The 23,188-nt window shown below is 43.8% G+C and overlaps 1 protein-coding gene across 8 annotated transcripts in view; it reads right to left on the minus strand.

Annotated features, from left to right (window-relative positions):
- camta1a (calmodulin binding transcription activator 1a) overlaps nucleotides 1-23,188 on the minus strand; it is a 283,696-nt gene that overhangs the window by 7,939 nt on the left and 252,569 nt on the right. For 5 of the 8 annotated variants that reach the window (XM_035954375.2, XM_035954373.2, XM_023283635.3 and 2 more), the window contains 13 exons: nucleotides 20,716-23,030; nucleotides 18,906-19,032; nucleotides 17,983-18,117; nucleotides 4,943-5,151; nucleotides 4,558-4,754; nucleotides 4,371-4,449; nucleotides 3,891-4,239; nucleotides 3,320-3,795; nucleotides 2,346-2,524; nucleotides 1,530-1,773; nucleotides 576-647; nucleotides 465-485; nucleotides 144-343 (listed from right to left, as the gene is read on the minus strand). In XM_035954375.2, the coding sequence (XP_035810268.1) occupies nucleotides 144-343; nucleotides 465-485; nucleotides 576-647; nucleotides 1,530-1,773; nucleotides 2,346-2,524; nucleotides 3,320-3,795; nucleotides 3,891-4,239; nucleotides 4,371-4,449; nucleotides 4,558-4,754; nucleotides 4,943-5,151; nucleotides 17,983-18,117; nucleotides 18,906-19,032; nucleotides 20,716-23,030 (4,603 nt within the window). Of the gene's footprint in view, nucleotides 1-143; nucleotides 344-464; nucleotides 486-575; nucleotides 648-1,529; nucleotides 1,774-2,345; nucleotides 2,525-3,319; nucleotides 3,796-3,890; nucleotides 4,240-4,370; nucleotides 4,450-4,557; nucleotides 4,755-4,942; nucleotides 5,152-13,699; nucleotides 14,311-14,491; nucleotides 14,772-17,982; nucleotides 18,118-18,905; nucleotides 19,033-20,715; nucleotides 23,031-23,188 lie in introns of those variants that run through there. The other 3 variants (XM_035954378.2, XM_035954377.2, XM_035954376.2) reach the window with 3 other exon arrangements.

Consider the following 23,188-nt stretch of genomic DNA (forward strand, 5'->3'; position numbering starts at 1 on the left):
TCAGTCCTTCAGTCAAGTCCAATAATATAACTGTTGCACATCATTTTGTTAGTATGAAGTGTGACAAGGCACACTCTTCAGTGACCTACTGATTAGTATTTTCAAGTATTTGGCTTTCATTCAGTTTGTGGCTGAGTGTCTACCTCAGTTTGTGCTGCACCAGGGCAGCAGCAGCCCCATGGTGGTGGGGCTTCAGCCTGCCAAACTCCTTGTAGCTGCGATAGTATTGCTGAATGAGCACGGCAGCCCTCTTGCTCTGCTGGAACTTCTTCTGTTCGTGGTAGCTGCGGAATTTACTCTGGATAAGGATGGCGGCCTGCGTCATCTTCTTATAAAGTGCATACTGCCGACGAGAACAAAGCAACGTGTCACGCATTTCTGTGTGTGAACGCTTCAATTAAACAGAACAACACAACCAACAAATCCGGCGATTAATTCAACTGGTGTTAGTGAAAACGTTTTACCTTCAAGGCTATCCATGTTAGCTTGTGAATGGGAAAAGGAAAAGATTATGAAACGTACTAAGATGCAGCCTCGGATCTGATCGGAACTCTTCAGTGCACTGGGAGACCTACCTGTTTGTATTTCTTGTAACAACGTTGTATAACAGCAGCAGCTACTTCTTGTTGCTCTCGGAGAGGCCGCCCCTGTTGGAGAGTAGAGTGGGATAGGTCAGAGGTCACAGCAGAACCTGATTTTTGCCACAGAGGCTATTAGTGGCTCTGTCTCCTTGGGGTCTCCTGGTGGCTAGCATGTGAATGCCACCATGGAGTAAATCCACTCCTGGTGGACCGGTCCTCCCTGAGAGAACTGGGGAGGAGGAGGTAAGATGTTGTGCGACAGAGAACCAAACATCTGAACCAGCTGGCAGAGAGACACAAAAGACTGTAAACAACAGTGAATAGTTTGTCATATTAAAACTTATTAAAAGTAGCTGAGGGGTGGGTGGGGAATTGAGGAATGGGATCGGGCAGGGGGAAAGGACTGGTGTGTGGAGAGTTACTTAAAAACAGGCAGTAGCAGGCTCAATACTGCTAACTGAAAGAAAGAGAGAAAGAGACAGAGAGAGAGTAGGAGAACATTAGCTTAATTGTGTCTAATTGCAGCAGGGATACAGGGGACAGTGCAGTCGTTCCTCTAAGCAAGGCCATGCTCTGCTCAAGCCACCTTTCCCATGCTGAAACCACAGGGACATATTTGTATCATTTTTGTTTATGTTGTATTGTGTGTATGACCAGAAGGACAGAGAACGAGACAAAGATAGAGACAGAAAAATTAGATCAAGATTATCCTTGATTAAAAACAGCACATCTCAAGATAGAAGATGTTAACAAACCACATCACAATCCTAAACTTTAAAGCAAAAAAAATCTGAGCTCTATAGCCCTAAACCATATAAAAGTGGACTCTTAAACATCTCCTCTGAAGCCAAAAACAAATCCATCTCAAACACCGGTCTTAAGCCTGCAGCCCTGTGGGTGTGGGCTACAGTTCACAGAGCTTATAGCACCTGAGCACCGGGCCTGTACCTTGTACTTGCGGAAGGCAGTTTGGACTAGGCGGGCAGCCTCATACAGCTCTCTCTGCTCTGGATCTGACAGAGTCAGCTGGGCCAGGTCTCGCTCCACCTTGCTGTTGGAGGCATTGATGAACTCACTCCAGTCAGCTGGGGAAGGGAGCGTTGACCTTTCAAGAGGGCCCTCTCTCAGCGGAGACGCCCCAGGGCTCAAGCTGGGGTTGGATGATGGGGTCAGGGGTTCATTATACAGAGACCTGAGGAGAGATGATGGCATATGTCGAGGTAGTCATTATTTAAAAGGACAGATATAGTGGATGTAGGAATCAAATTCTAATCCAAAAGAAAATATTATTTTTTACTTGTCTTCATGCCAGAGTCTATAATATATAAATCATTTTAAGAAGTGATTTTATCACTCTTTTGCTTTTAGTTTGCTTCTTTGAATCACTGCAACATTTGCTGAAATAACACGATTACAGACAGTAAGAAAACTTCAGCCACTGCACTTTCTAAATAAAACCCTTGTTTTATGCTTTTAATCCATCATCAAGCATAATGATTAAAGCAAATACATCAAACCTAAACAGTAAGTTACTCTAAAATACATACATATCAAGGCATTCTTTAGGATGTTCTTTTTTTTTTTTACTCTCCATCCATTTTATCCAATCAAAGTAGAGATCTTTTTTAGACAATATCAGAGAATAACAAGGGACAGAAAAAAGTTCAAACACCTATGCAGTAGGGAAGACATGCTGAACAGACACCTAAAAACAGGCTATGCAATAGGCCTGTCTGCTGTTTTCATCCCTGTGCTGCTTCTTACCGTAGATGTATGATGCTTGGCAGCTGCTCTACATCTCCCAGGTAGTTGGCCAGCCAGTTCATGGTGTTGCTGACCCCTGACGTGTCTAAGGGCGCAGAGTCCGACGTGGTGAAGTTCTCCCTTTTGATTCTCTCTGGCGTCGCTTCAATTATGTGCTCTGCCAGAGTCATCATATTTACCTGTGTTGTTGAGACAAACAAAGGTCACTGTGGGCAGGATTCACCTTGTAAATTTTTATCAATATATACAGTTAGAGTTACAGTTAGAACGACTGCCTATTTTGGTGTCTGCGTGGTCTAATCTTACAGGTTTAACTGTTTGGCCCTGTGAAAAAAAAATGTTGGCTTTTATGGCATGGAGACGGGTAATAATGATGACGGTGATATTGCTGGAGGCTAAAATTCTTAATCCAGCACTTCATCTGGTGGAGAAGTCTGATATGGATGCTTGGAATAAACCTTTGGCTATTGAAGTGGATCAATAGAGAGAGTTTATTATGCGGTGATGGTCATCGACAGAGTGCCAGGTTGGCCTGGTGTATAGCGCCAACCCAATGCAAGAGGCTGACATAAAAGAGGTGGCTCTGTACTGTAATATCCAATTTGAATTTCATTTTGTCAGGCTGTCTTTACTGATGGCTATGCAGCTCTAATGGATGCCACTTGAACAAGCGGTGCCAATAAAAAATCCATACCACATCCTCCCTCCGATAGTGCGTTAAATGCAAATCTACATATCTTCTCACTTTCAATAACTCTTATGAAATATGTTTGAAATGGGGAAAAATACTTTAAACTGATAATTTTTCCCCAGATATTTTATTCCATAGGTGTATGCATCATGTAGTTGTTTCTGCAGCTGACATACAGTTTTTTACAGCAACATCAACTGGCCAAAATTAATCCTTTCGCTTTACTGGAGCCAGGTTTTACATATTTAGCTGACTGACTAAACTGCTATTTTTTAATTCTCACCTGTAGGTCATCCATCTGTGTGAGACAGTCCTGGTTCTCCAGATCCTCTCGATATGACAGCAGTTCTGAATCTGCCATCTCTCTGTCTGCCATTACCAGCATGCCTAGCTGTTCCCGTTGACGCAGTCGGTTGACCAGTTTTTCCTTCCCCAGGCTGCTACTTCCACTGATCCCCAGCGCCTTCCTCCCCAAGTTGCTGCTGGAGAAACTCTCCCTGGAGGTCCACCGGGCTGTTCCTGTACTGCCTCCTGTAGACAGGCCTTTATCTGAGCTCAGGCCTTCTGAGGATAGGCTCTTAGCGCTTGAGGACAACTTGTGGAGCTGCTGCTGCTCCAGGCTCAGAGGAACAGACATGGCCTTGTCAGGCCGGGTCTGAAACAGTTCTGGGTTGGGTTTATGTTTTTTAGCTAGTGGAAGGTCTCTTTGGCCCTCACTGCTGTAGTAGTTGGAGGGTTCTGACCTGGGCCTTCTCAAGTCTGCAAAAACAAAACACATCACATTTCATTTTTATAATACAGATTTAATAATACAGATCTCTTCCAGACAGTGACTCCTCTTCTGCTGCACTGACCTAGGTTGAGGCTGGTGGTGCTGGATGTGGTTGTGGTGGTGACAGGACCTCCTTTCTTGCCACTGGGTGCTACTACGCTGTCGTTTGCCCAGCTGACCATCCAGCTGTCTGTGGTGGGTGCGTCAGGGGCTGGGGAGAAAGACATGTGAGTTGTGGGTGGTAGAGGGGCTGGTGGTTGCTGCTCTTCCCTCTGTAGCTGCTCCAGACATTCTGCCAATTTGGTATGACCACGAGAGCGGGCAATTGACAAGGGTAAGCGGCCCAGAGAATCTGGAATAGCCAGGGCACGTCTGTCCCATTTATACAGGACCACTGCTGCCTCCAGGTGACCAAGTGCACATGCCCACATCTGGATGGAAAACAAACACACAAGACAAATCAGTAAAGTAAAAATAAAGCCAATCTATCACACAAACTAAGTTGTGCTTCATTATTGCTCACACTAGCTCATGTTAACTCTGTTAACTTCAGCTCTCTTACCAGAGGAGTGCAGGAGAAGTGATCCACATTGAGAGGGTCCACTTCTAATTCCAAATCAATGCTATCAGCATGCTTGGTACTGGGTGGAAGAAAGGAAATAATAAGCATCTCACTTCTATTGAGTGTGGTCTACACCAATTACAAACCAGAGCACCATCACAGAGTATGTAGAGAATTTAATTCTCACCGCCACTTGATGAGTGTCTGGATGAGGGTGGCATAGCCTTGGCCTGCAGCGAGGTGAAGGAGTGTCATGCCTCTGAACGTCTTGGAGTGGATTAAATGTTTGGACTTGGCCCAGCAAGCTCTGCTCATCATCTTCTCACAGACCACCACAACACGACTCTCAAAAGAGCTACTGGCCTGCGTCTGGCCAGATACACACTTACATACACACAAAAAAAGGAAATCGTTATTGGTTGCCTGTTTATCAAGAACAAGAGTCACTCAGTTCTGTCACATGTAGTTATAGAGTATATTATTCAATCAATAACAAGCCTCCTGTGTCCTGTCACATGCACATTGATTGGCTTCAAGTACAACGTATGAGCAGCATGATGTGCCTTTTTTACCTGTGACTGGCTGTTGTTGCCTCCCCCTCCACCTCCTCCTCCCCCTCCTCCTGCTCCACCACCTCCTCCTCCTCCTCCTCCTGCTCCCCCTGTTCCTCCCCCAGCTCCGCCACTCCCCGCACTGCTCGGCTGCTGGTGGCTGGCCATCTCTGCCATCCTCCTCTCCATCTGCTCCAAGCGCTCCAGGATAGACATTCTGAACTGGTTATCTAGGCAAACAGTGGGACAGAAGAAGAACACGTCAGCACACAAGTAGCATCCAATGTGAGAAAAAAAAAACATGTCTGTGTTTGCTAATACCAGCACAAACAATCCTGTATCCTGACAAGACAAATGATCATACAGTATGCACCACAAGCTGCACCAATATGTTGCTCTGAGGAGCGTTACGGCTGTCGCAGTGACTTTGTGTTTAATATCATAGAGGCGTACGATCAACCGTTTAGGAACAAATGCTCCAGTCTATTTTTGAAAAACGACAAAGCTGAGGGAAAGTTAATTAGTTTCAGCTATAACACACAAAAACCTTATAATCATTATTTATCTCTCCAGAATGTGACTGAAAACAATAGCATCAATCATTAACTTCCTCAAAACAATTGGCTTTGCTAAAATAATCTTTAAAGCCTATCAATCATCTGCTAATGGCTCCCATCACTGAGCTCCTGCCGCCATCTTTCTCACAGCACTCAGAGAAAGATCCAGCGGACTAAAACAGGTTGAAAGATTGGCCAATGAGCGGGGGCATGTTAAATGTGTCCACCCTTTCACACAGGGCTTCCGACAAGCTCTGAAGGCCTTCTCCAGCTGACTAAGTACAGCCCATTATGGCCACAGAGTCCCAGGCTGTGCTTCTTCCATGCATCTGTAAGGTAGGACGACTGAGAGGTTGACAGTATAGAATCAATCACAACTTGCACCTATCCAGAGTCCTTGAAAATCCAGCCTTTCCATACATCAAGATGGATGGAGTGCATTAGACTTGAGAGTGTTTACATGCTGTTTAGGAGGCAACTTTGTACCACGTGTCACGCGGTACAAAGTGGTTTTATTGGTTGTCTCAGCTCAGGTTTTTAGCCTTCCAACAAGAAAAGCTATTTTCTATGTTAGAAATATAGAACATACTGCATAATTCAAGACCTAACAGAGAAAAGGGCAGAAGTGACTTCTCAAGACTACTTTAATTGAAACAAAAATAACAAATAAATCACTGGCAAATTAAGCAGACTGTATTATTGCCAAGCATGTTTTGATCATTCCACAAGAAGCATTGAGTAGGTATTATTAAAAAGTCCACACACCTATAAACACTGCAATTTAAACCTGGCGCAATAAGTTAATGTAAAACTAAAAAACACAGGGGTTACTGAAACGTGAAGGAAACCCCCACCACAAACACTCACCTACACACAAACAAACAACAAGCACTTGTGAGTATGGGCGTGTGTGTACACAGACACACACAGAGTATGCTGTGTACAGACAGTGGATTGGGATGGGCACAGAGAGCCCACTGCAGCAGGGAGTATAGAAGACTGCATTAGCATTCCCCATTTAGCCACTATGAGGCTGTTTCTGTGGCAACCTGCTGCCGAGCGGTAACTAGGCGACAGGAACATGGCTGTGTGTGTATGGTCTGCCTGTGTGCTATTGGCTTATTGATGAAGGGGAGGAGAAGGACTCAGTACACCAGTAAAAAAAAAAAAAAAAAAAAAAAAACATGGTGAGAGAGGCAAACAATGAAAAAATAGAGTCTATAAATCCTTTTTCTGTGTACTTGGCCTACTCTCTTTTGTCAGTGTTGATGCCGTAGGTAAGAACCTAAAGACTCCAAGTGGGGAGCCTTCACAGCACGACCCGGTGACATTTGCGCTTTACGGTATCTTGGCAGTCACGGCTCAAGGCTCCACAGAGAGCTAATGCCACAGCGAGACCTCCTATTAGCCACTGTAAAAGAGGTCAAGTAACTTCTGTCATTGAACAGAAAAGCATAATGTCACTGGCTGGTAAATTACTGCTCTCAGTGACAACATGCTGCACAGTGAATAATGGACTTAAAGGACAACAGTGAGGTCCCTGACTTTGATTCCTGTGTGTGCTGTAGACTTCCTCAGTAAGCATGCTGTCGGATCAGCAGATCACTCTGAAATCAAACAGGGAAGCTGCTTATAGTGTTTGCAGTGCTTCTTACTATGTGGGATCAACCTTCACCTGTACACATCGCGGCTTGTGGAGGCTAGAGACGTGAGGAGTTGCGAATCTGTTCTAGACCGAGCGCTCGTGTCAGGAGAGGAGTCAGGGGGCTAAGATAAGTTGCAGCACTACAACCAGCCTCGGTACAAGGCTGTGGTCTTCCTTTCCCTCTGACTGACATGTGGGGAGAGACATGGACAGAGAGATGGAGGGAAAGAGAGAGGGGGGATAGTTAGCAGCGAGCTGACATGTCTTTGTTCAGACCCAGTGCTGCAGTGTGCTGCAGTGCAGATGATGTCATCTCCACCTGCTGCCTGCTGCTCCAAATGCGATGCACGTCCACTGCAGAGGGAGGATGGGGGTAGAGATGAGTGGGAGGGGAGAGGGAGGAGACAGGGAAGGTGAGCAGCCAAACAGCACTATAACAACATGGTGACGTTGTTTCCGCCCTCCCTCTCTCTGGTTTACTCCCTTGTGACGGTGTGTGGCAGCAGACGTGGTCACTCTCACACATTTACGGCAGACTGTTAGGTGCCGTTTCAATATGCAAACATTTTTTTTTAGAGAACTTGAATGAATGGTGTTTAGTCAAATGAAGCGTTAACTTACAGCTGTCATGATACATGTAGGCTGTCTAAAGCCAGACTAAGTTTGTGTGGGTGAATCCCATTCCCTCTCTTGTGGAGCGTTCTAAATCTTCCCATTGCCTTGGTGCTGCATTCCGCTGCTGAATTTGGACACATGCTAACTTTGTCCATCCAAATTGAAAAATACAAGAGAAGAGACAACGCTTCATTTCGTGCTGTATAAAAACCTAAATGGATTTTCATGGTCTGTCTCACACTTCTTGTGTACCTGAACTCATTTCTGGTGAGGGTTATCCTTGGAGTGTTAAGTATTATCCAGTGACAGTTAGTTCTTTAATGAGAACAGCTAACAGAGTTAAGAGGTGACATTCTCCAACAGTCTGTTAGATAAACCAAGAGTGTGCTCTGTAAAAATTGCATCAAATATGCTGCTAAATGTTGACTCGACTTGTCTCCCTTTAGAAGAAAACCTCTCACCTCTGAGACAAAAGTGAGAAGAGGATGGAACCTTTTAATAGAGTCACGGTTGCCTTGACTAAAAATTTTACACAACACACCAAGAAAGTTAACAATGCAGGTCTTGAACTTTTACGACCAATAACAAAGTGAATAATTTTGACTATAGGACAGACGCTCATTAGAATAAATTACTAATGTTGTCATTGACAGTGGTGTGTAACCTGGTCCTGTAGTATAGATTAAGAAAGTCACAAGTCCACCGTGGGAAATGTTTCAATTCATAAAAGCCACAAGAGTACTGTAATACACTTTCTGCATGGTACAACTAGTGCCTGATCTCTGAAGAGTCAGTAAGGTTCCTTAGCTTGTGACGGCTGTTGTGTGTCACTGTGGCTCTGCTGTTACTTCTTATTAGCATCTCTCACAACACACTCATGTCCTCTGAGAGAAGTAAAGAGAAGAGGACCTATAAAATAAATGAGCACTTGGTTTCAATCTACACAAAGTCAAAGGCCTGCCCTGTGTGATCTATCTCATGTCTGGCACATGGCAGCAGCTCCTCATGAGACAGGTTGATATACACAGAGATAAGAAAAGGAAGGACAGGGCTGCTTATTGAGACACAGTGGAGCACAGTGGGAGTGAGAACAGGCTGGAGGGAAGAAGAAGACAGCGGGAGAGATAATAGTAAGGACAGGACAAGGGTGATGTGAGATGAGAGGACAGGAAGAGGGTGATGAAGAGGGGTAAGAAAAAGAAGAGAGATGGGGGGAGGGCAGGAGTTAGAGGACAAATCAAGACAGGGGCTGTCAATGAGACAGGCTGAAGAATGTAGTTGTTGGGTCAAGTTAGAGGAAACGAAGGGCAGCTTGTCTGTCGCCACTCAGAAATGTCAAGGATGAGGGCAACAGAACAATTACTAGAGTCTGAGTGTCTTGAAAACATCTCAATGCTTGTGCACACACTTGGACACCTTTTATTTCACCCCTGGACCATTAAGATTTTGAGTCCAAGTACAAGAAGCCTGTTGAGCATTATATCAAAACACAGCAGAAGGCAGTTTCTTGGACAAACAATGTACACTGGAAGTCATAGTATGTTAGAACCACTAAGGGTCTGTTTGTTTTCTTGTTTTAAATTAAGAATTCTTCCTTAATCATGTTCTTAATTGTCACACACCATTTGTTATTAAAAGGGCCCACTCATCTTTTATCCTAAAAGGACTTACACAGTCATTCATACAGTGAACTTCTGATAGCCAGAGGAAGACATCTTTAATCCTCACTTCTCAACCTCTGGTTCTGCTTATGCCAATCAAGTTCAGTGCTGGACTTCATTATCTTTCCACAGCCAGTCAAATTTTAACATGTAACTCAGCGGAAAGACCAGAGGCCAGCCTCCCTCTGGGTCTCTGTGGGAGCTGATTGACAGGGGCTGGTATTTGTAACCATGCAGAGGAAGGGGCCAGGCTGTCTGGCAGCGGCCCTCACAGCTGGAACACATGGCTATGTGTTGATCAAAGACAGCATGTACTGTCACACGGTGTAATGACCGGTTGTAGTTTTGTTCAGCCCATTACTCTTCCCTGCTTTTAATTATCGTTAGAGGAGTGATAACAGAGATTTTTTACTGTTCAAAGAAGAACACTGCATGTAGCACAGACATCCGTCTTTTTGTAGAATGTGTTATTATGGCATCAAATTTGTGGAGGATGCAATCTATCCATCCATCTGCTGTGCTGTTTATCTGGTTCAGGGTCACAGGGAAGGGCGAGAGGCTGGGTACACCCTGGACTGGTCATCAATCCATCACAAGGCTGACACACACAAACAGATAAATGCATTCACACTCACTCTTATGGGTAATTCAGAGTTTCCAATTCGCTTAACCTGTAAGCCTCGACTGCTATAAGAAGCTGCATCCCCTGGAGGAAACCTCTCAGACAAGCAGTACAGTCAAATCTCCACACAGAAGATAAACAACCAGATTCATACAGATGTAGCTTTGATTTCTTTTGTTACAAAGCTGCCAAGCAAATATGGCCTCTCTCTCAATCCAAATCATTCTGTCAGCAGACGAATGTTGCCATAGCTTTACTGGTTTTGCTCACATCAATCTGCAACATGCATGAAATAGTAGAAATCCCTCTCAGACAAGGCAAAGAAGCTCTGATGTCAACATTTTAATTTCAAGAATAAAAACAAAGGTTTAGGTAGCCATATTAATGTCTTTCTGATAATCCTGACTTTCAGTACATAAACAATTATAAGAGTAATTTGGAAGAAAAAAAAGTAATATTAAGAATTATTTATATGTCTAGCGTAGCATGATAGCACTGTTGCCTCACAGCTAGAAGGTCCTGGGTTAGGATCTTGTCCTTGGGGCTATCTGTGTGGAGATGTTCTCCCTGCATGGATATTTACAGGGGTCCCCGGCTTCCTCCCACAGTCCAAAGACATGCTGAGGTTAATTGATAATTCTAAATTGTCTGTAAGTGTGAATGTGAGTGTGCCTGGTTGTCTGTCTTTCTGTGTGGCCCTGGGATGGGCTAGTGACCTGTCCAGGGTGTACACTGCATTCACTGTAAGTCAGCTGGGATAGACTCCAGGGCCCCTGCGACCCTATCAAGGATAAAGCGATGTACAGAAATTGGAATTGTATGTCTTGATAGCTCTGTCTCTGGACTATTTACACACATAAATAATTTACTTTCACCCAATTTAATAACTGCAAGCAAAGGTCACAGTGCTTCAACACAGCTCTTAACCTACTGGCATTTGTCCAGTTGTATGCTGCAGGTCAAAAAGAGTACAGTCTGAGCGCAGAATAGATACACTGTGTCACATTGAAGGTAAAATGCCAAGAGTGCACACCGTGGGGATTTACTGTCACTGGCTATCACACTAACAGAGTGATACTGTATTGGCGTTATCTCTTGGAAAGTAAGGGAATTGGATTTTATGGGTACTCACTTGATACAGTAACAAGTACATTTCATAAGCCTTCTACTTTGCATAAACAACTACATACTGCTTGGCACATCAGCTGCAGGCAGGAGAGCAAGCGAGAGATGATTGGAGAAATCATTTCAAAGATAAATCAATCCGATATAAAACACCACGGCCCAAGAGACAGGACTTGTCCGAAGCTTTCCATTAATAGTAAGACAATATAGATAGGCTAACTACACTCAGGGATTCTCAGCCTGTTCTGCCTTTTCTCCTAATCTATTTTAACTTTGCACTTAAAATCATAGTTCACTCTTTTGTCACAAACTAGGGCTTTTTATACTGTAGCAACAATTGATGACAGACACCAGAGTGAGCAGAGATTGAGACCTGGCACTTAAAGTGGTATGATTCTGAACGATTGATAATAAATCCTTGTTTTGTGACTATATATTATATATTACCTCCTTTTTAATAATATGATTGTTTGACAACTCAGAGGCATACACCTGCACAACACGAACATGGATTCAACCTGACTTTGATAAGTACACAAGCAGGCTGACACCAAAAAAACAGAAAATCAACACTTAGAATCGAAAAACACAACTTTAAGAAAACTAAAAAGAACAGATGGGATTCTCTCACCACAGAAGTGGAAATGATACATAATTCATATTTCAAAGGAGCACTGACATATTCTGAGTCATGCATAACATAATGAAACACAAACTACAGCTTCATAACTCACCATTAATGTTACCGCTGTGACAGGACCATTACAAACGACACACCACAAGCTTTGCAAAGGCAGAATTCATTGCATAACTATTATACTGAGTTGCATCAGACAGTACAGGTGTTACTGTTATCACATCTTCCCACTATGTCTCGAATGGACTGTCTTTAAGGTTAAATAAATAACAGTTCCACCCATGGAGGAAAAAAGCAATAGAATTATTATAAGAGAAGTCAGTAAGTGTCAGTAACAGTCAGACTGTCTTTAGTGAAGGTATTTTTAATTATCTGGCAAACTTGGCACATAAACAGTAACAAATTACGTTCTCACCCTGTTTTTCTTTAAATGTTCCTGCGTGTCTAAAACCTCTTGCCTGGGCTGATCTATCACCTCCAGGTGTAAGCATTCCCACGTCACTGCTGCTGTTACTAGAACTACTACTGCTATTGCTCCCTTATTAAAACTGTGTTGGTAGAACTACAAGTACTCCAGTAATCCCTCTAATATGGCATGAACTAATAATACTGCTATTGAAATGGTGATATTAGACATCTGCTATCATACTAAAACTGTTCATGATACTAACAACATCCCAACTGTTTATCTGACAGATTTCTGATACAAAATTCCTTCCAAAGTAATAATATCAATATTAATATCACTACTGCTGCCACAACTCACAACTGCTACCTAATAAATGGTTTTGTTCAGGTATACAGATTGCTCCTACCGCTGTCAACTCGAAACCACTTTGCATTAAAGTGGCCATTAGTTAAGATTACCACTATATGCATATGCATGAGGCCTGGGTAAAACATGAAAAAGCACTGTGGTGAGTCATCCGGAGACTTTGCAACTTTGATCTTTCTTTAAATCACTCCAAGTTGGGAGAATGCATATATGCATGGAATATAGGAGAATTTCACAAGGGAGCAACAGGTAGACAAATGTATATCTGGAATTCTCCCACTTTAAATAGTATGGGGGAGCTCTGAACCACAGCAAAGTTTCAAGAGTAAATGGAGTTTAAATGAAGTCGCTGTTCACACATCTGTGGTGCTGAAATGATCGACCACTGTGGAAAAATGTATAGTTTTTTCACAGTGTGCCCACGCCGTTGATAAGGTCAGCCCTGGATGAAATCTGAACTGTGGAACAAAAGCATTAGTAGCTTTCACCGGCAACATATTGGCCCCGATAACCTCAGCAGCACTCAGGGATGCGACAAGCCCTGTAATGCGCTAGACTAGACTGTATGTGTAACTGTAGTTGCACCAGCCTGGGACATAGTGACCCCATAGTTTAGACCAAAACTGTCAGGTAAGACTGGAAACTGAAAGCCCGCTTGTGCGTTAAGTACCAAGGACGCAGTTCAAGTTCAGTACTACAAGTTGCTTTCTAAAAAAAAAAAAGTAACAGTAAAGCTTTTTTTTTTTTTTTTTTTTTTTTTTGCTCTCTCTGAGGAAGTCTTGAGTAGATCTAACCTGTCCAAGCACAAGTCGTGAGTCAGGAGTTGGCTACTATCAACGTCAACTCTCCAGCGCTCTGCAATGAGGCAGAGTCACATGAAACACTTGGAAAGCATGTGGCCAAAACAGACAATTTCTCTCAAACTCCGATACAGCACAGACACCGCTGGATTAAGGCTACAAGGACGCACGACAACTCAGCATGCGGGGTTGCTCAAAAGAAACGTGGAACTTCTTGTGGCACACACGAGAAACGCACAGAAAACATATTTTTATATATATATATATATATAAAAGCAGCCAAAAACACAAACACAAACACAGCCACAACACATCACTACAGCCATAGGTTGAGCTCTAACCTTCTATTTTATTTTCCATTGGTAGTGAGTCCAGCTCAAAGCCCAAAAAAATACAGCCCCTTTGTCTTTTAGGAAATGCAGGTGTCATTCACTGGCATCCTGACCCAAAGAAGTCCAACCAAAGCTGCATTTTCACACAAATTGCAGTTTTGTCCCTCACAGTCTGACGGCCAGACTACTGCATGGTGTTACACGGAGGCGAGAAAAAATTTAAAAAATATAAATCCTTGCTGTAGACTGAATCTCAATCTCAACAGAGCACTCGTCAACAATAGAACAAAGTGAGGGAAGAGAGCGACGTGAGGAGGGAGAGAGAGGGAGAGGGGGGAGAGAGAGGAAGACCGCTCACTACTCTTCTTCCTCTAACAGCCCCCTCCTCCTCTTCACTTGTTTCACCTCACACACACATGCACACTTTTCCAGTGTTTATAGGAGCGATCCCAGCCTGCAGTAAAATGACAAATACCGCGGATTGGAAGCGTTTTACGCACGTGTCGCCGGTAAACAGACGCCCTAATTCCCGTGTGTCGCCTCCTTCACAAGCTCCTAAAAGCTCCTCGTGGTATTTTTGTTTTTCTATCACTACGGTCCTTATTTTTCAAAATCTTTGTCAGTAATCACAAATAGCAGATCTACTCTTCTCGACGTGCGGTAGCTGTGGATCCGGTTCTCCGTGCGCCCTCACGGAGTCTCTCCAACACTGGAGAAAGTCGGCACAAGCGTTCAAAACACGTCCTCTCCCCGCTTAACTGCCGCCAGAAACTAAATCTTGTTCTGTTTGCGGTGGTTTACCATGTTTACCCAAACACGCCCACTCCTCCGCTCCTGCATTGTGTGTACACGCTCTGCCGTTTGTCATGCCGGTGTAGTTTGGCTCAGAGTCAGTAGCCTCATACGCTCTCCTGCACACTAACAGGCTGTATGCCGCTATGCGGGGCTGTAATTTGGCAGTTCCCAGCGAACCTCTCCCGGCTCGGGTCGTGGGATCCGAGCTCAGGGACTTAGTGGGGCGACGACGAGCGCTCTGCAGCTCCGACAGCTTTTCTGTCCTGCCCATGGCTCCGTACCTGCAGTGCTGCAGAGAAAAGCGCCCCTTCCCCCACTCTGCATTATGACAAATCAAGGCAGGCAGGCAGCTGTGCCATTAGCACATCATAGCACAGTTAGTCTTCCATGAGAGAACAAACTCACAAAGCTACACAGCACAGCGCTGCGGACTCAGACAAATAGATTGCACGTATGGCACGTACAGGCAGCACCTATTGTGGTTAATCAGGCGACCGCAGGCTTGACACGCCAACAGGAATCTGGTCAGATTCGTCTTTTTTAAGACAGTAAGCGGCTCGTTGTCCTCATCATTGCTGTTGTGCTTCCAGACTGTGGACATTATCGATGTGATGACTATAAATGCATCGTGCCCTACTTCTGAAATAAGTTACACGTTCAGGCTACCACAGTGATGGAAATCATTTCTCTCTGTGATTACCAACACAGTCACACAGATCCGCACGTTTCGCAGCTTAAACCGTCCTCGTGTTAACCCTCATGGATCTGTGCGCTCAGTGCCAGAGTCGCTGTCCAGCGCGGTGGTTCTGAAGCTCTTGGTCACACATGCTTTCACCTGGATCCTGTAGATACATTCATTTCCTCATCATGTGTGTGACTGACCCAACTTAGTATCTCAGCAGAAACAATTCCTTTAGTGCCTCACACACACACAAACTCATCTAGTGCCACATCAGTTTGACAGAGTTTTGCTTATGCAACAAAGCACACTAACATGTACTGTACATGTTGCATGATGCCAAAGTGTCACACAATCACACAAGATCACGGTTAAGTAATGCTTAGTTTATTTTGAGCTATTTGGACAATGATGCAAATGCATTTTTTCTGCACAAACTATCTTTTCCTACTAATTTCAAGAACAAATACATTTTCAGTTGCTGTATAGCTGGATGCATCAGTGATAAAGTAAGAGGAAATCCAGACTGATAATACAAGCAAAACTCCAAAGCACTGATGATTTTTGTTGATAACCAACAAATCGAGACCACAGCCTACAATAAAACAAACTGTAAGAGACAGCAGGCAAGGGGTTAATATAAGTAAGGTAATAGGGTGGGCTGTGTTTTCCCTGAGACACTGAGCTCCTCCTTAACTGGTTCTGTGAATGGGCCAGTGAGGCAGTAGGGTATGAATGGCGGAAGGATCCACTGGTACTGCCATGTATGGGAGCTGCCAGCTCTCGATTACTCACTCCCACTCCCTCAAGGGCCGTCTGCAATGCAGCTGTCCTGTGAGCCTGTGCTTCACTGTGCCCTACTTTATCCTGTCAATGCTCAAACACTGCAGCAGTACTTCTCCCAGTAGCAGACACGCACACACACACACACACACACACACACACACACACACACACACACACACACACACACACACACACACACACACACACACACACACACACACACACACACACACACACACACACACACAGAATGACTTACATCGTCATTACACTCTGGTGAAGGTGCTTACAGTAGGTTTCCTGACTCACAGAATTATCTTGACTTTAAACAGAATGGAAATTTGCCAAACCTGCAGCAGCTATTGTTGCATGTAGAAAGCCTCCACAGTGCTGCTCTACAAAAAACTTTTTACAGTAACATGCTTACACATAACAATCCCAATTTGTAGTCCTGTGTGTACAACTCGATCATTAAATCTGTACTGCTGTATACACAAATAGCCTGCTTAGTGGCCAGATTTATTGCAGGCAAGACTAGGCAATGAGACATGTTCTCACTAAACTGACCTGAAAATAAAACCTAAACCATGACATGTGCAAATGTGCTTGGGTGTTTAATTTATATCTCAGAAAACAGACTGCAATGTCAAAGTGGAAATGTCACATTCAACACAATGGAGTTAACACTTAAATCAGTTCCTCCTGGGTAATACCCAGTAGGCCTGGTCTGTATTAATAAGACTTTTTTTCTAATACTAATAAGAATATAAAATAATAATCAAAGTCACAAAAGTTATCCTAGAATATTTCAATTCAAGCAAATTTGTTCATTTTACTAAATGCAGTTGCTTCAGTTAACTAGATGGGATCAATAGTTTGAAAACAACAAAATTATGCACAATAGCAAAAGTTGACACATGAAAACATTAAATTATTGTAAAGCTCTACTGACAACAAAAGGGACAAAATCAGTGATAATGAGGATGAAAGTTCTCGCTTATACATCGCCCACAGATACTTTATAAAAGTAGCTAACTAGAAGATTTTTTCTGTGACATTTGCCTTCAAGGATCTAAGAACCAGCATGTCATTCTGAAACTCAAGCTGTAACAGAACTGAACTGAGCCAGATTTCAATCCAAGGTGAATATTTATCCATCCATAACATTTAGCAACAAAATGTCAAAGACAGAATAGTCAAAAACACAAGTTAAACTGCCCTTTCATTGTTAAAGAAGGTATACAACTGTACGTATGTGGTTACCTGTTAACCTTACCTGCTGTGTAAAATCACAACTTCTCTTCTAACAGCTTCCTATGCATTTAACTATCATTGTGTATCACTATTTTTTAAAATGCATTATTCACACATAATATGCAGCTCTTCAAATGTTCTAGACACAGGAGATCACCAGAACAGCAACAGAAACTCACACACCAAGCTAAAATGAAACAAGTGCAAATAAATTAGATACTCTATTTAAAATAAATAAAATACTTTTTAATGATTTGGGAAATTTTAGGGGGCATTAGCTGAATGTTTTGGATTGCATCATATTTACAACAACTCTCAGTCTCCTTATAAATGCAGGTTGGGAGGACAGTTTCAAAGTGAGGGGCTCACATGCATTAACATCCATGTATGGCTTGAATGACTATGGAAGCACAGAACAGAGAACGTTAGATCACGACACACATAAAGGGAGTGTGACCTCAGGCTCTGCTAAGGAGGCCATACACCACCATATCTTTACATAGCAGACAGTCATGGCAGTAATAATATCATATGTATGTCAAAAAGCTTGTTATTACAACTTTTAAACAAAGCAAGAGACGGTGCTGCTTGATGATGCAGAAAATCATGGATGAAAAGAGCCAGATAGAAGAATTAGCCCTGGAAAGGGAGCATATAGCAAAGAGTACATGCAGAAGTGAACGAGGAAAGAAAACAGGGAAGAGAACATGAAAGATGCCGAAAGAAAAAAGTTATTGCAAGACAATGGGAGAAAATACAAAACCAAGAGGAGACGTACCATCCAGAGAGAGCCAGTCGTGCTGAGATGATGGCAGTGAAGGAAGAGCGCGGGCCTTGTACTCAAACACCACCGAATTGGAGATGATCTGGTTACTGACAGCCACCTGTAGCGTCACCAGGCCTGTATCATGAGCTGGAGAGGGAGAAGATAATGAGAATTCAGGGCATACTGTATACAGATACGGTCAAGTTTGCTTGCAGACATGCATTTCATTCTGCAGTGTAAACAAAACAGATTCATGGTTTTACTTACATTATATGATTACAGTCATATAAATGTTATCACAAATACTGAAATGAAACCAGCAAACAGCACATATATACATTGGGGTTTTTTTGCACTCGTTACAAAACTGATTTGGATTTTCAGTACTTTAACATTTAAATGTTAAATTAATTTGAAAATACGATTGTTTCTCTATGTAAAAATCCAATGAATAATGAATACACAAAATTAATCCTCCTGACCAGATTGTCTGCATATTGTCAGCTTACAGACTATTACATCAAATGAATGACTGGAATGTGAATTCAGTTTAATTCAGTTCAGTTATATAGTGTCAATTCACCACATTTCATCTCAACGCGTTTCAAATGGTAAAGACCTTACAAATTGTATAAAGAGAAATTTTTCACATCCAAAGTTTCCTTAGATTCCCTTTAAAAATATTACTAAAACAAGAGTATGCATTTATTAATAAAAATAAATCCAGCACCACAGCTCCCACCACTACCTAGAAACTAAATCAAGTACCTCTGCTGATAGTTTACTAATAAACTGGAACAAAAACTGAGATTACTATGCTAGAAAAAAACTGTAAAAATTGACTAGATACTGGTTCATGAATTGCATGATGGTGAAGTTTTCCCATTAATGTCTCTTCTCTTGTTTTAATGCATATAAGCGTCCTCCAGTCTTACCTGGACAGTAGCAACGCAGCACCCCTGGTTGGATAAGAGAAGCTGGGACTGATATCTGGTCAAACAGGCAGCTGTAGTTGGAGCTGGCCTCTTGCCAGGGTCCAGTTATCAGCACCTTAACGCCACCCTGAGAAGCATGACAAAATAAACTCACAACACATCCACCATGTATTAAAGCATTCCTGATTACAAAATGTGTTGTTACTCTGCCATCTAGAGTCAGAACATAAGAATGGCACCAAGGTAAAGAAAAAACGCTTCCTTAAATCGATCTCTGCTGCCACCATGTGGATAACCAACATTATTTAACTACACTCATTTTTTGAAAACAGTGACTTTAAATATTCTGCTGCCCTCCAGAGGCTGAAGGAGGGAACTACTGCTTACAGCACAACTGTAGTACTGACAACACCGTGGATCACATAATCAGGATGGTCAACAAGCATAGTGCAGTTATTTTCCTCTGCTAGCACTCATCTGGTAAATGTCTTACATTTTATAAATATTTATTTTTCAACAACCTTTTTTGCCTGTGTGAAATCCTGACAAATACAAGGGAAATTATGGCTCTAGAAATGGAGGGATATAGAAAAGTCAGAGGTATTATAAGGAAGCCAGTGCCTACACTTTTAAAGTTATATTACACTAAATAACACTTTTCACTGACCGAGAGATTTTCTACTTAAAAACAATGTTCAATTTCTGTCTTTACTGAAAAATGTACAGGTTTTTCCACAGAAGAGATCACAACATACGTTTCAGCGCCAGCCAGTGTCTTCAGCTTCTACTAGTTCTACTAGTTCTACTAGTCACAGGATAGGTTCATCTGTATGTAGACTGACAGGTGAAGCCAAATGTCAGCAAAGACCTTGGAGTCGCTTGTAAAACTAATTTCTGTCAGCGCACAGTAATAACTGTTAGTGACCTGGATGAGTTTATCAACATTTTTCTTGAGTCAGAGCTTAACAGTTGCTGAACAGTGGTATAACTGCTGTGAAGATTCTGTTAATAAATCAAACAGAAACTGTTATGTGAATGGGACAGAAATGGGGGGAGGGGGGCATGTCCTCTTTTCACCTCTGGAAAACAAGACCTGACATGAATAACATGAATTCAAGCTGACAACAGCTGGAGTTCGCAAGCAAAGTCTACAGTGTTGAAAAATTCATAATTAAAAACAGTCCAAAGATTATGGTCTAATGTACTACAAAAATTAGCTTTTTTGCTGTGTTAGAAGTTCACTAAAACTAAAATAAACATTATTTTTAATATTGAAAATGAACAGTTTATACATGGAGCATCTCATCAGTCTCATTCTTCTCAGTTTGTTCTCTATTTTGATGGAGAATTTATAGAGCATGCAGATTGACTTACAATGATTTTCATTGATGCTTAATGTCCTCATTCAGCCTAAAGAGTGCCTCAAACAAAAGTATGACTGGCTGTCCCAGATCTAGCTGCACAAACAACTTTGTTGGAAGAAAAGATTGTGAACAATATATAATGAGAAAACAATGAGAATCTAATTGATACTTACAAGGATAGTCTGGTTATTAATTTACCTTTGTTTGAATTTCTTTTCTATATTCATTTATTCACATTTGTTTTGATTAAAATAAATAGCACTTTACATAAGTAGGCTATTTAAATCACGCTGGACTGATCTTATTCAGAATGCAGAACTGAAGTCTTACAAATCTTTTGAGTGGAGTCCTTGAGACCAGCTTCTGAGCAATTAGACTGGTGAATGAACAACAAACAAAACACAAAAATACTGTTTGTGAAAAATACAAGAAGGCTTGTCACTCACCTCAGGATAGGACCACTCTGGGGAGTAGTCGGTGACCATGAAGAGCCGACCTGTTGCCTGAAGCATCCCCAGAGCTCCTTGGGCTACAGCTGCAGAAACCACCTCTGCTACATTCATGTATGACAATGAGCCGGCCTCTCCTGTGTTCCCTCCAGCTCCGGTGCCTCCACTTAGAGACTGGGGGCTGCAGCAGGGTTGAAGGCAGAGCTCTGATGGGCTGTAGCCAGAGCCCCTGGCCCCTCCATCCTCCTGGCCCTGCTGTGGGGGCCCACCAGCTGTGTTCTGATTATCAGAGCTGTGAGATGTGACGAGCTGGTGAGCATACAGGGCCCCTCCAGCTGACATGGCGGTTCCACTGCCATCCACCGAGATGAAGTCATTAATGAGGTCAGAGAACTGGTTTCCAAAAGAGATGTCAAAGTGGTCCAGACTGATCTCCATGCCTGTCCCTCCTGCTCCTCCATTACTGGCCGCACCACCCAGACCTTGGTGGGTTCCGACAGCGTTGTAGAGTCCCTGGACCATGCTTGTGCCTTGCAGGAGAGGCTGCAGCTGCTGTTGCTGCTGGCTGCGGTTGCTTCCATCACTGTTGTTGTTTCCATTATGAATTGCTACCCCGTCACCTGCACCCCCTGTCCCTGCTCCACCACCATCCGACGCCTGCTGCAGGTAGTGTTCTGCTCCCCCTCCCTCTCCATTTCCTGCCCCACAAGCCTGAATGTGATCTCCTGGCTTGAGTAGATTCTCGGCTCCGTTCTCCGTGGCTCCAGCCTGAGCTGAACTCACACTGCCGGGCTGCTCTAGACCAACCACCTCCTCGTGCTCAGCGCCTAGCCCAGGAAAGGTCCCCTGGTACTGCAGCAGTTGGAGAGAACCAGCTTGGCCCGGGCCCTCAGCAGGTGAACCTCCATTACAGTTGGCCCTATGCTGGTTCTGATGGGCCTGATGGTGGTGATGAAGGTGGCCGTTGCTGCCAGGAGAGTCTGTTTTCACCACCTGTAGCCCCATATACCCTCCAGAGTCATGGGAGTTGTGCTCCATCATATGTGTTTTCGGACCCATGCTGGGCCTCCCTTGCTGAGTCTGGTTGGTCTGAGATCCATCCTGAAGGAAAAAGCTGGGCGAACGATTCTGGTGTTGCATGTGAGGACTGGACATGGCCTGACCATAACTCACTGTGGCAGCGTTGGAAGTGTAGTCTTGCTTGGCATCAATGGCACTGAAATCCATCTGCTCCAAGGTAGTGCTGGGACTCAGACCCCCACCAGAAGGGAGCAGGGACCCTGCTGCAGTCAGAGTAAGGCTGCCCTGACCCGAACCAGCACCCGATGACACAGACACCCCGCTGCCACAGTTTACTACTGGCCCCACCTGGTAGCCACTCTCTTTGGCCAGCTGCTGTTCGAAGGACGTGTCTTCTGTCTTGATGTTCTTTACGAGAGCTGAGCTGAAGGTGTATCCATTGTCTGACATGGTAGGGGAGCGCTGCAGACTTCCGTTGGTGTTACCGTTGCCACAAGAGGCAGAAGAGTTTGAGGAGTTGCCCTCTGTCTTCATTGCACTGCCTCCATAGGTTTGACCTTGTTTCGGGTTGTTCAGGAAGCAGTCAGGGTCAAAGTTCATATTGGTCTCTGGGATCTTGATGGTTCCAGAGTCCAGACTACTGGACAGCACCAGTTCCTCAGACACCCCAGCTGTAGACAACATGGACAGACTGTCTCCTGCCGTGGTAGTCCCAGGTTCCCCCACCCCTCCACTAGGGAAGGCAAATTTGTGACGATCAGAAGTCACAGACAGCACCAAGCCCTGTGAAGTGGCATCTGCACCTATCAGGTGAGTATTGGGACCCCCAGTCGGAGACATGCTATAGACAGGGTCTCCAGCGACCTCAGACATAAAGACACTCTGGGACAGACCAGACATGACAGAGGCCACGTGGCTCATTCCTGTCACCACAGGGCTGTCGGCCATATCTGGATCACTGTTGAGGCCGCTGCTGATGGAGACGGGGGAGTTCTGCGTGGTGTCAGGAACCTCGACCTGGTTGGTGGATGACACCTCTGTGCTGTTCTGGTGCAGCAGGACAGGCTTGTGGACTTTGCCGTTGCGTTTCTCCCTGGTGCTGCCCCCTCCACCACCTCCACCAGAGGTCTTCCCTCCACCATGGGCACTGTGCTCGGTCTTCCCTTCTGACACATCATTGTTTTGGACCTCAGAGTGGGCACTGCTGTAGCCACCTGAGCGGGGGTCCACCTTAGGGGAGATGATACGGTGTTTGGCGCTGTTGCATTTGTGGTGTACACTGCTCCCTGCACCTATAAGAGGGCAGAGCAAAAAAGGTTGGAGATTTGGTTTGGTGAGGGAACAAAAAGAAAGGACAGACGTATTTTTTCTTTTGATTTCCATGTGCTTAGACAATGGGAAATAATACTGTTCAATGAGCAGAGGTAAAAATGGATTATCAGTTTGTGAA

Source organism: Amphiprion ocellaris, chromosome 8 (assembly GCF_022539595.1).
Source record: "Amphiprion ocellaris isolate individual 3 ecotype Okinawa chromosome 8, ASM2253959v1, whole genome shotgun sequence".
Classification (NCBI taxonomy): domain Eukaryota; kingdom Metazoa; phylum Chordata; class Actinopteri; family Pomacentridae; genus Amphiprion; species Amphiprion ocellaris.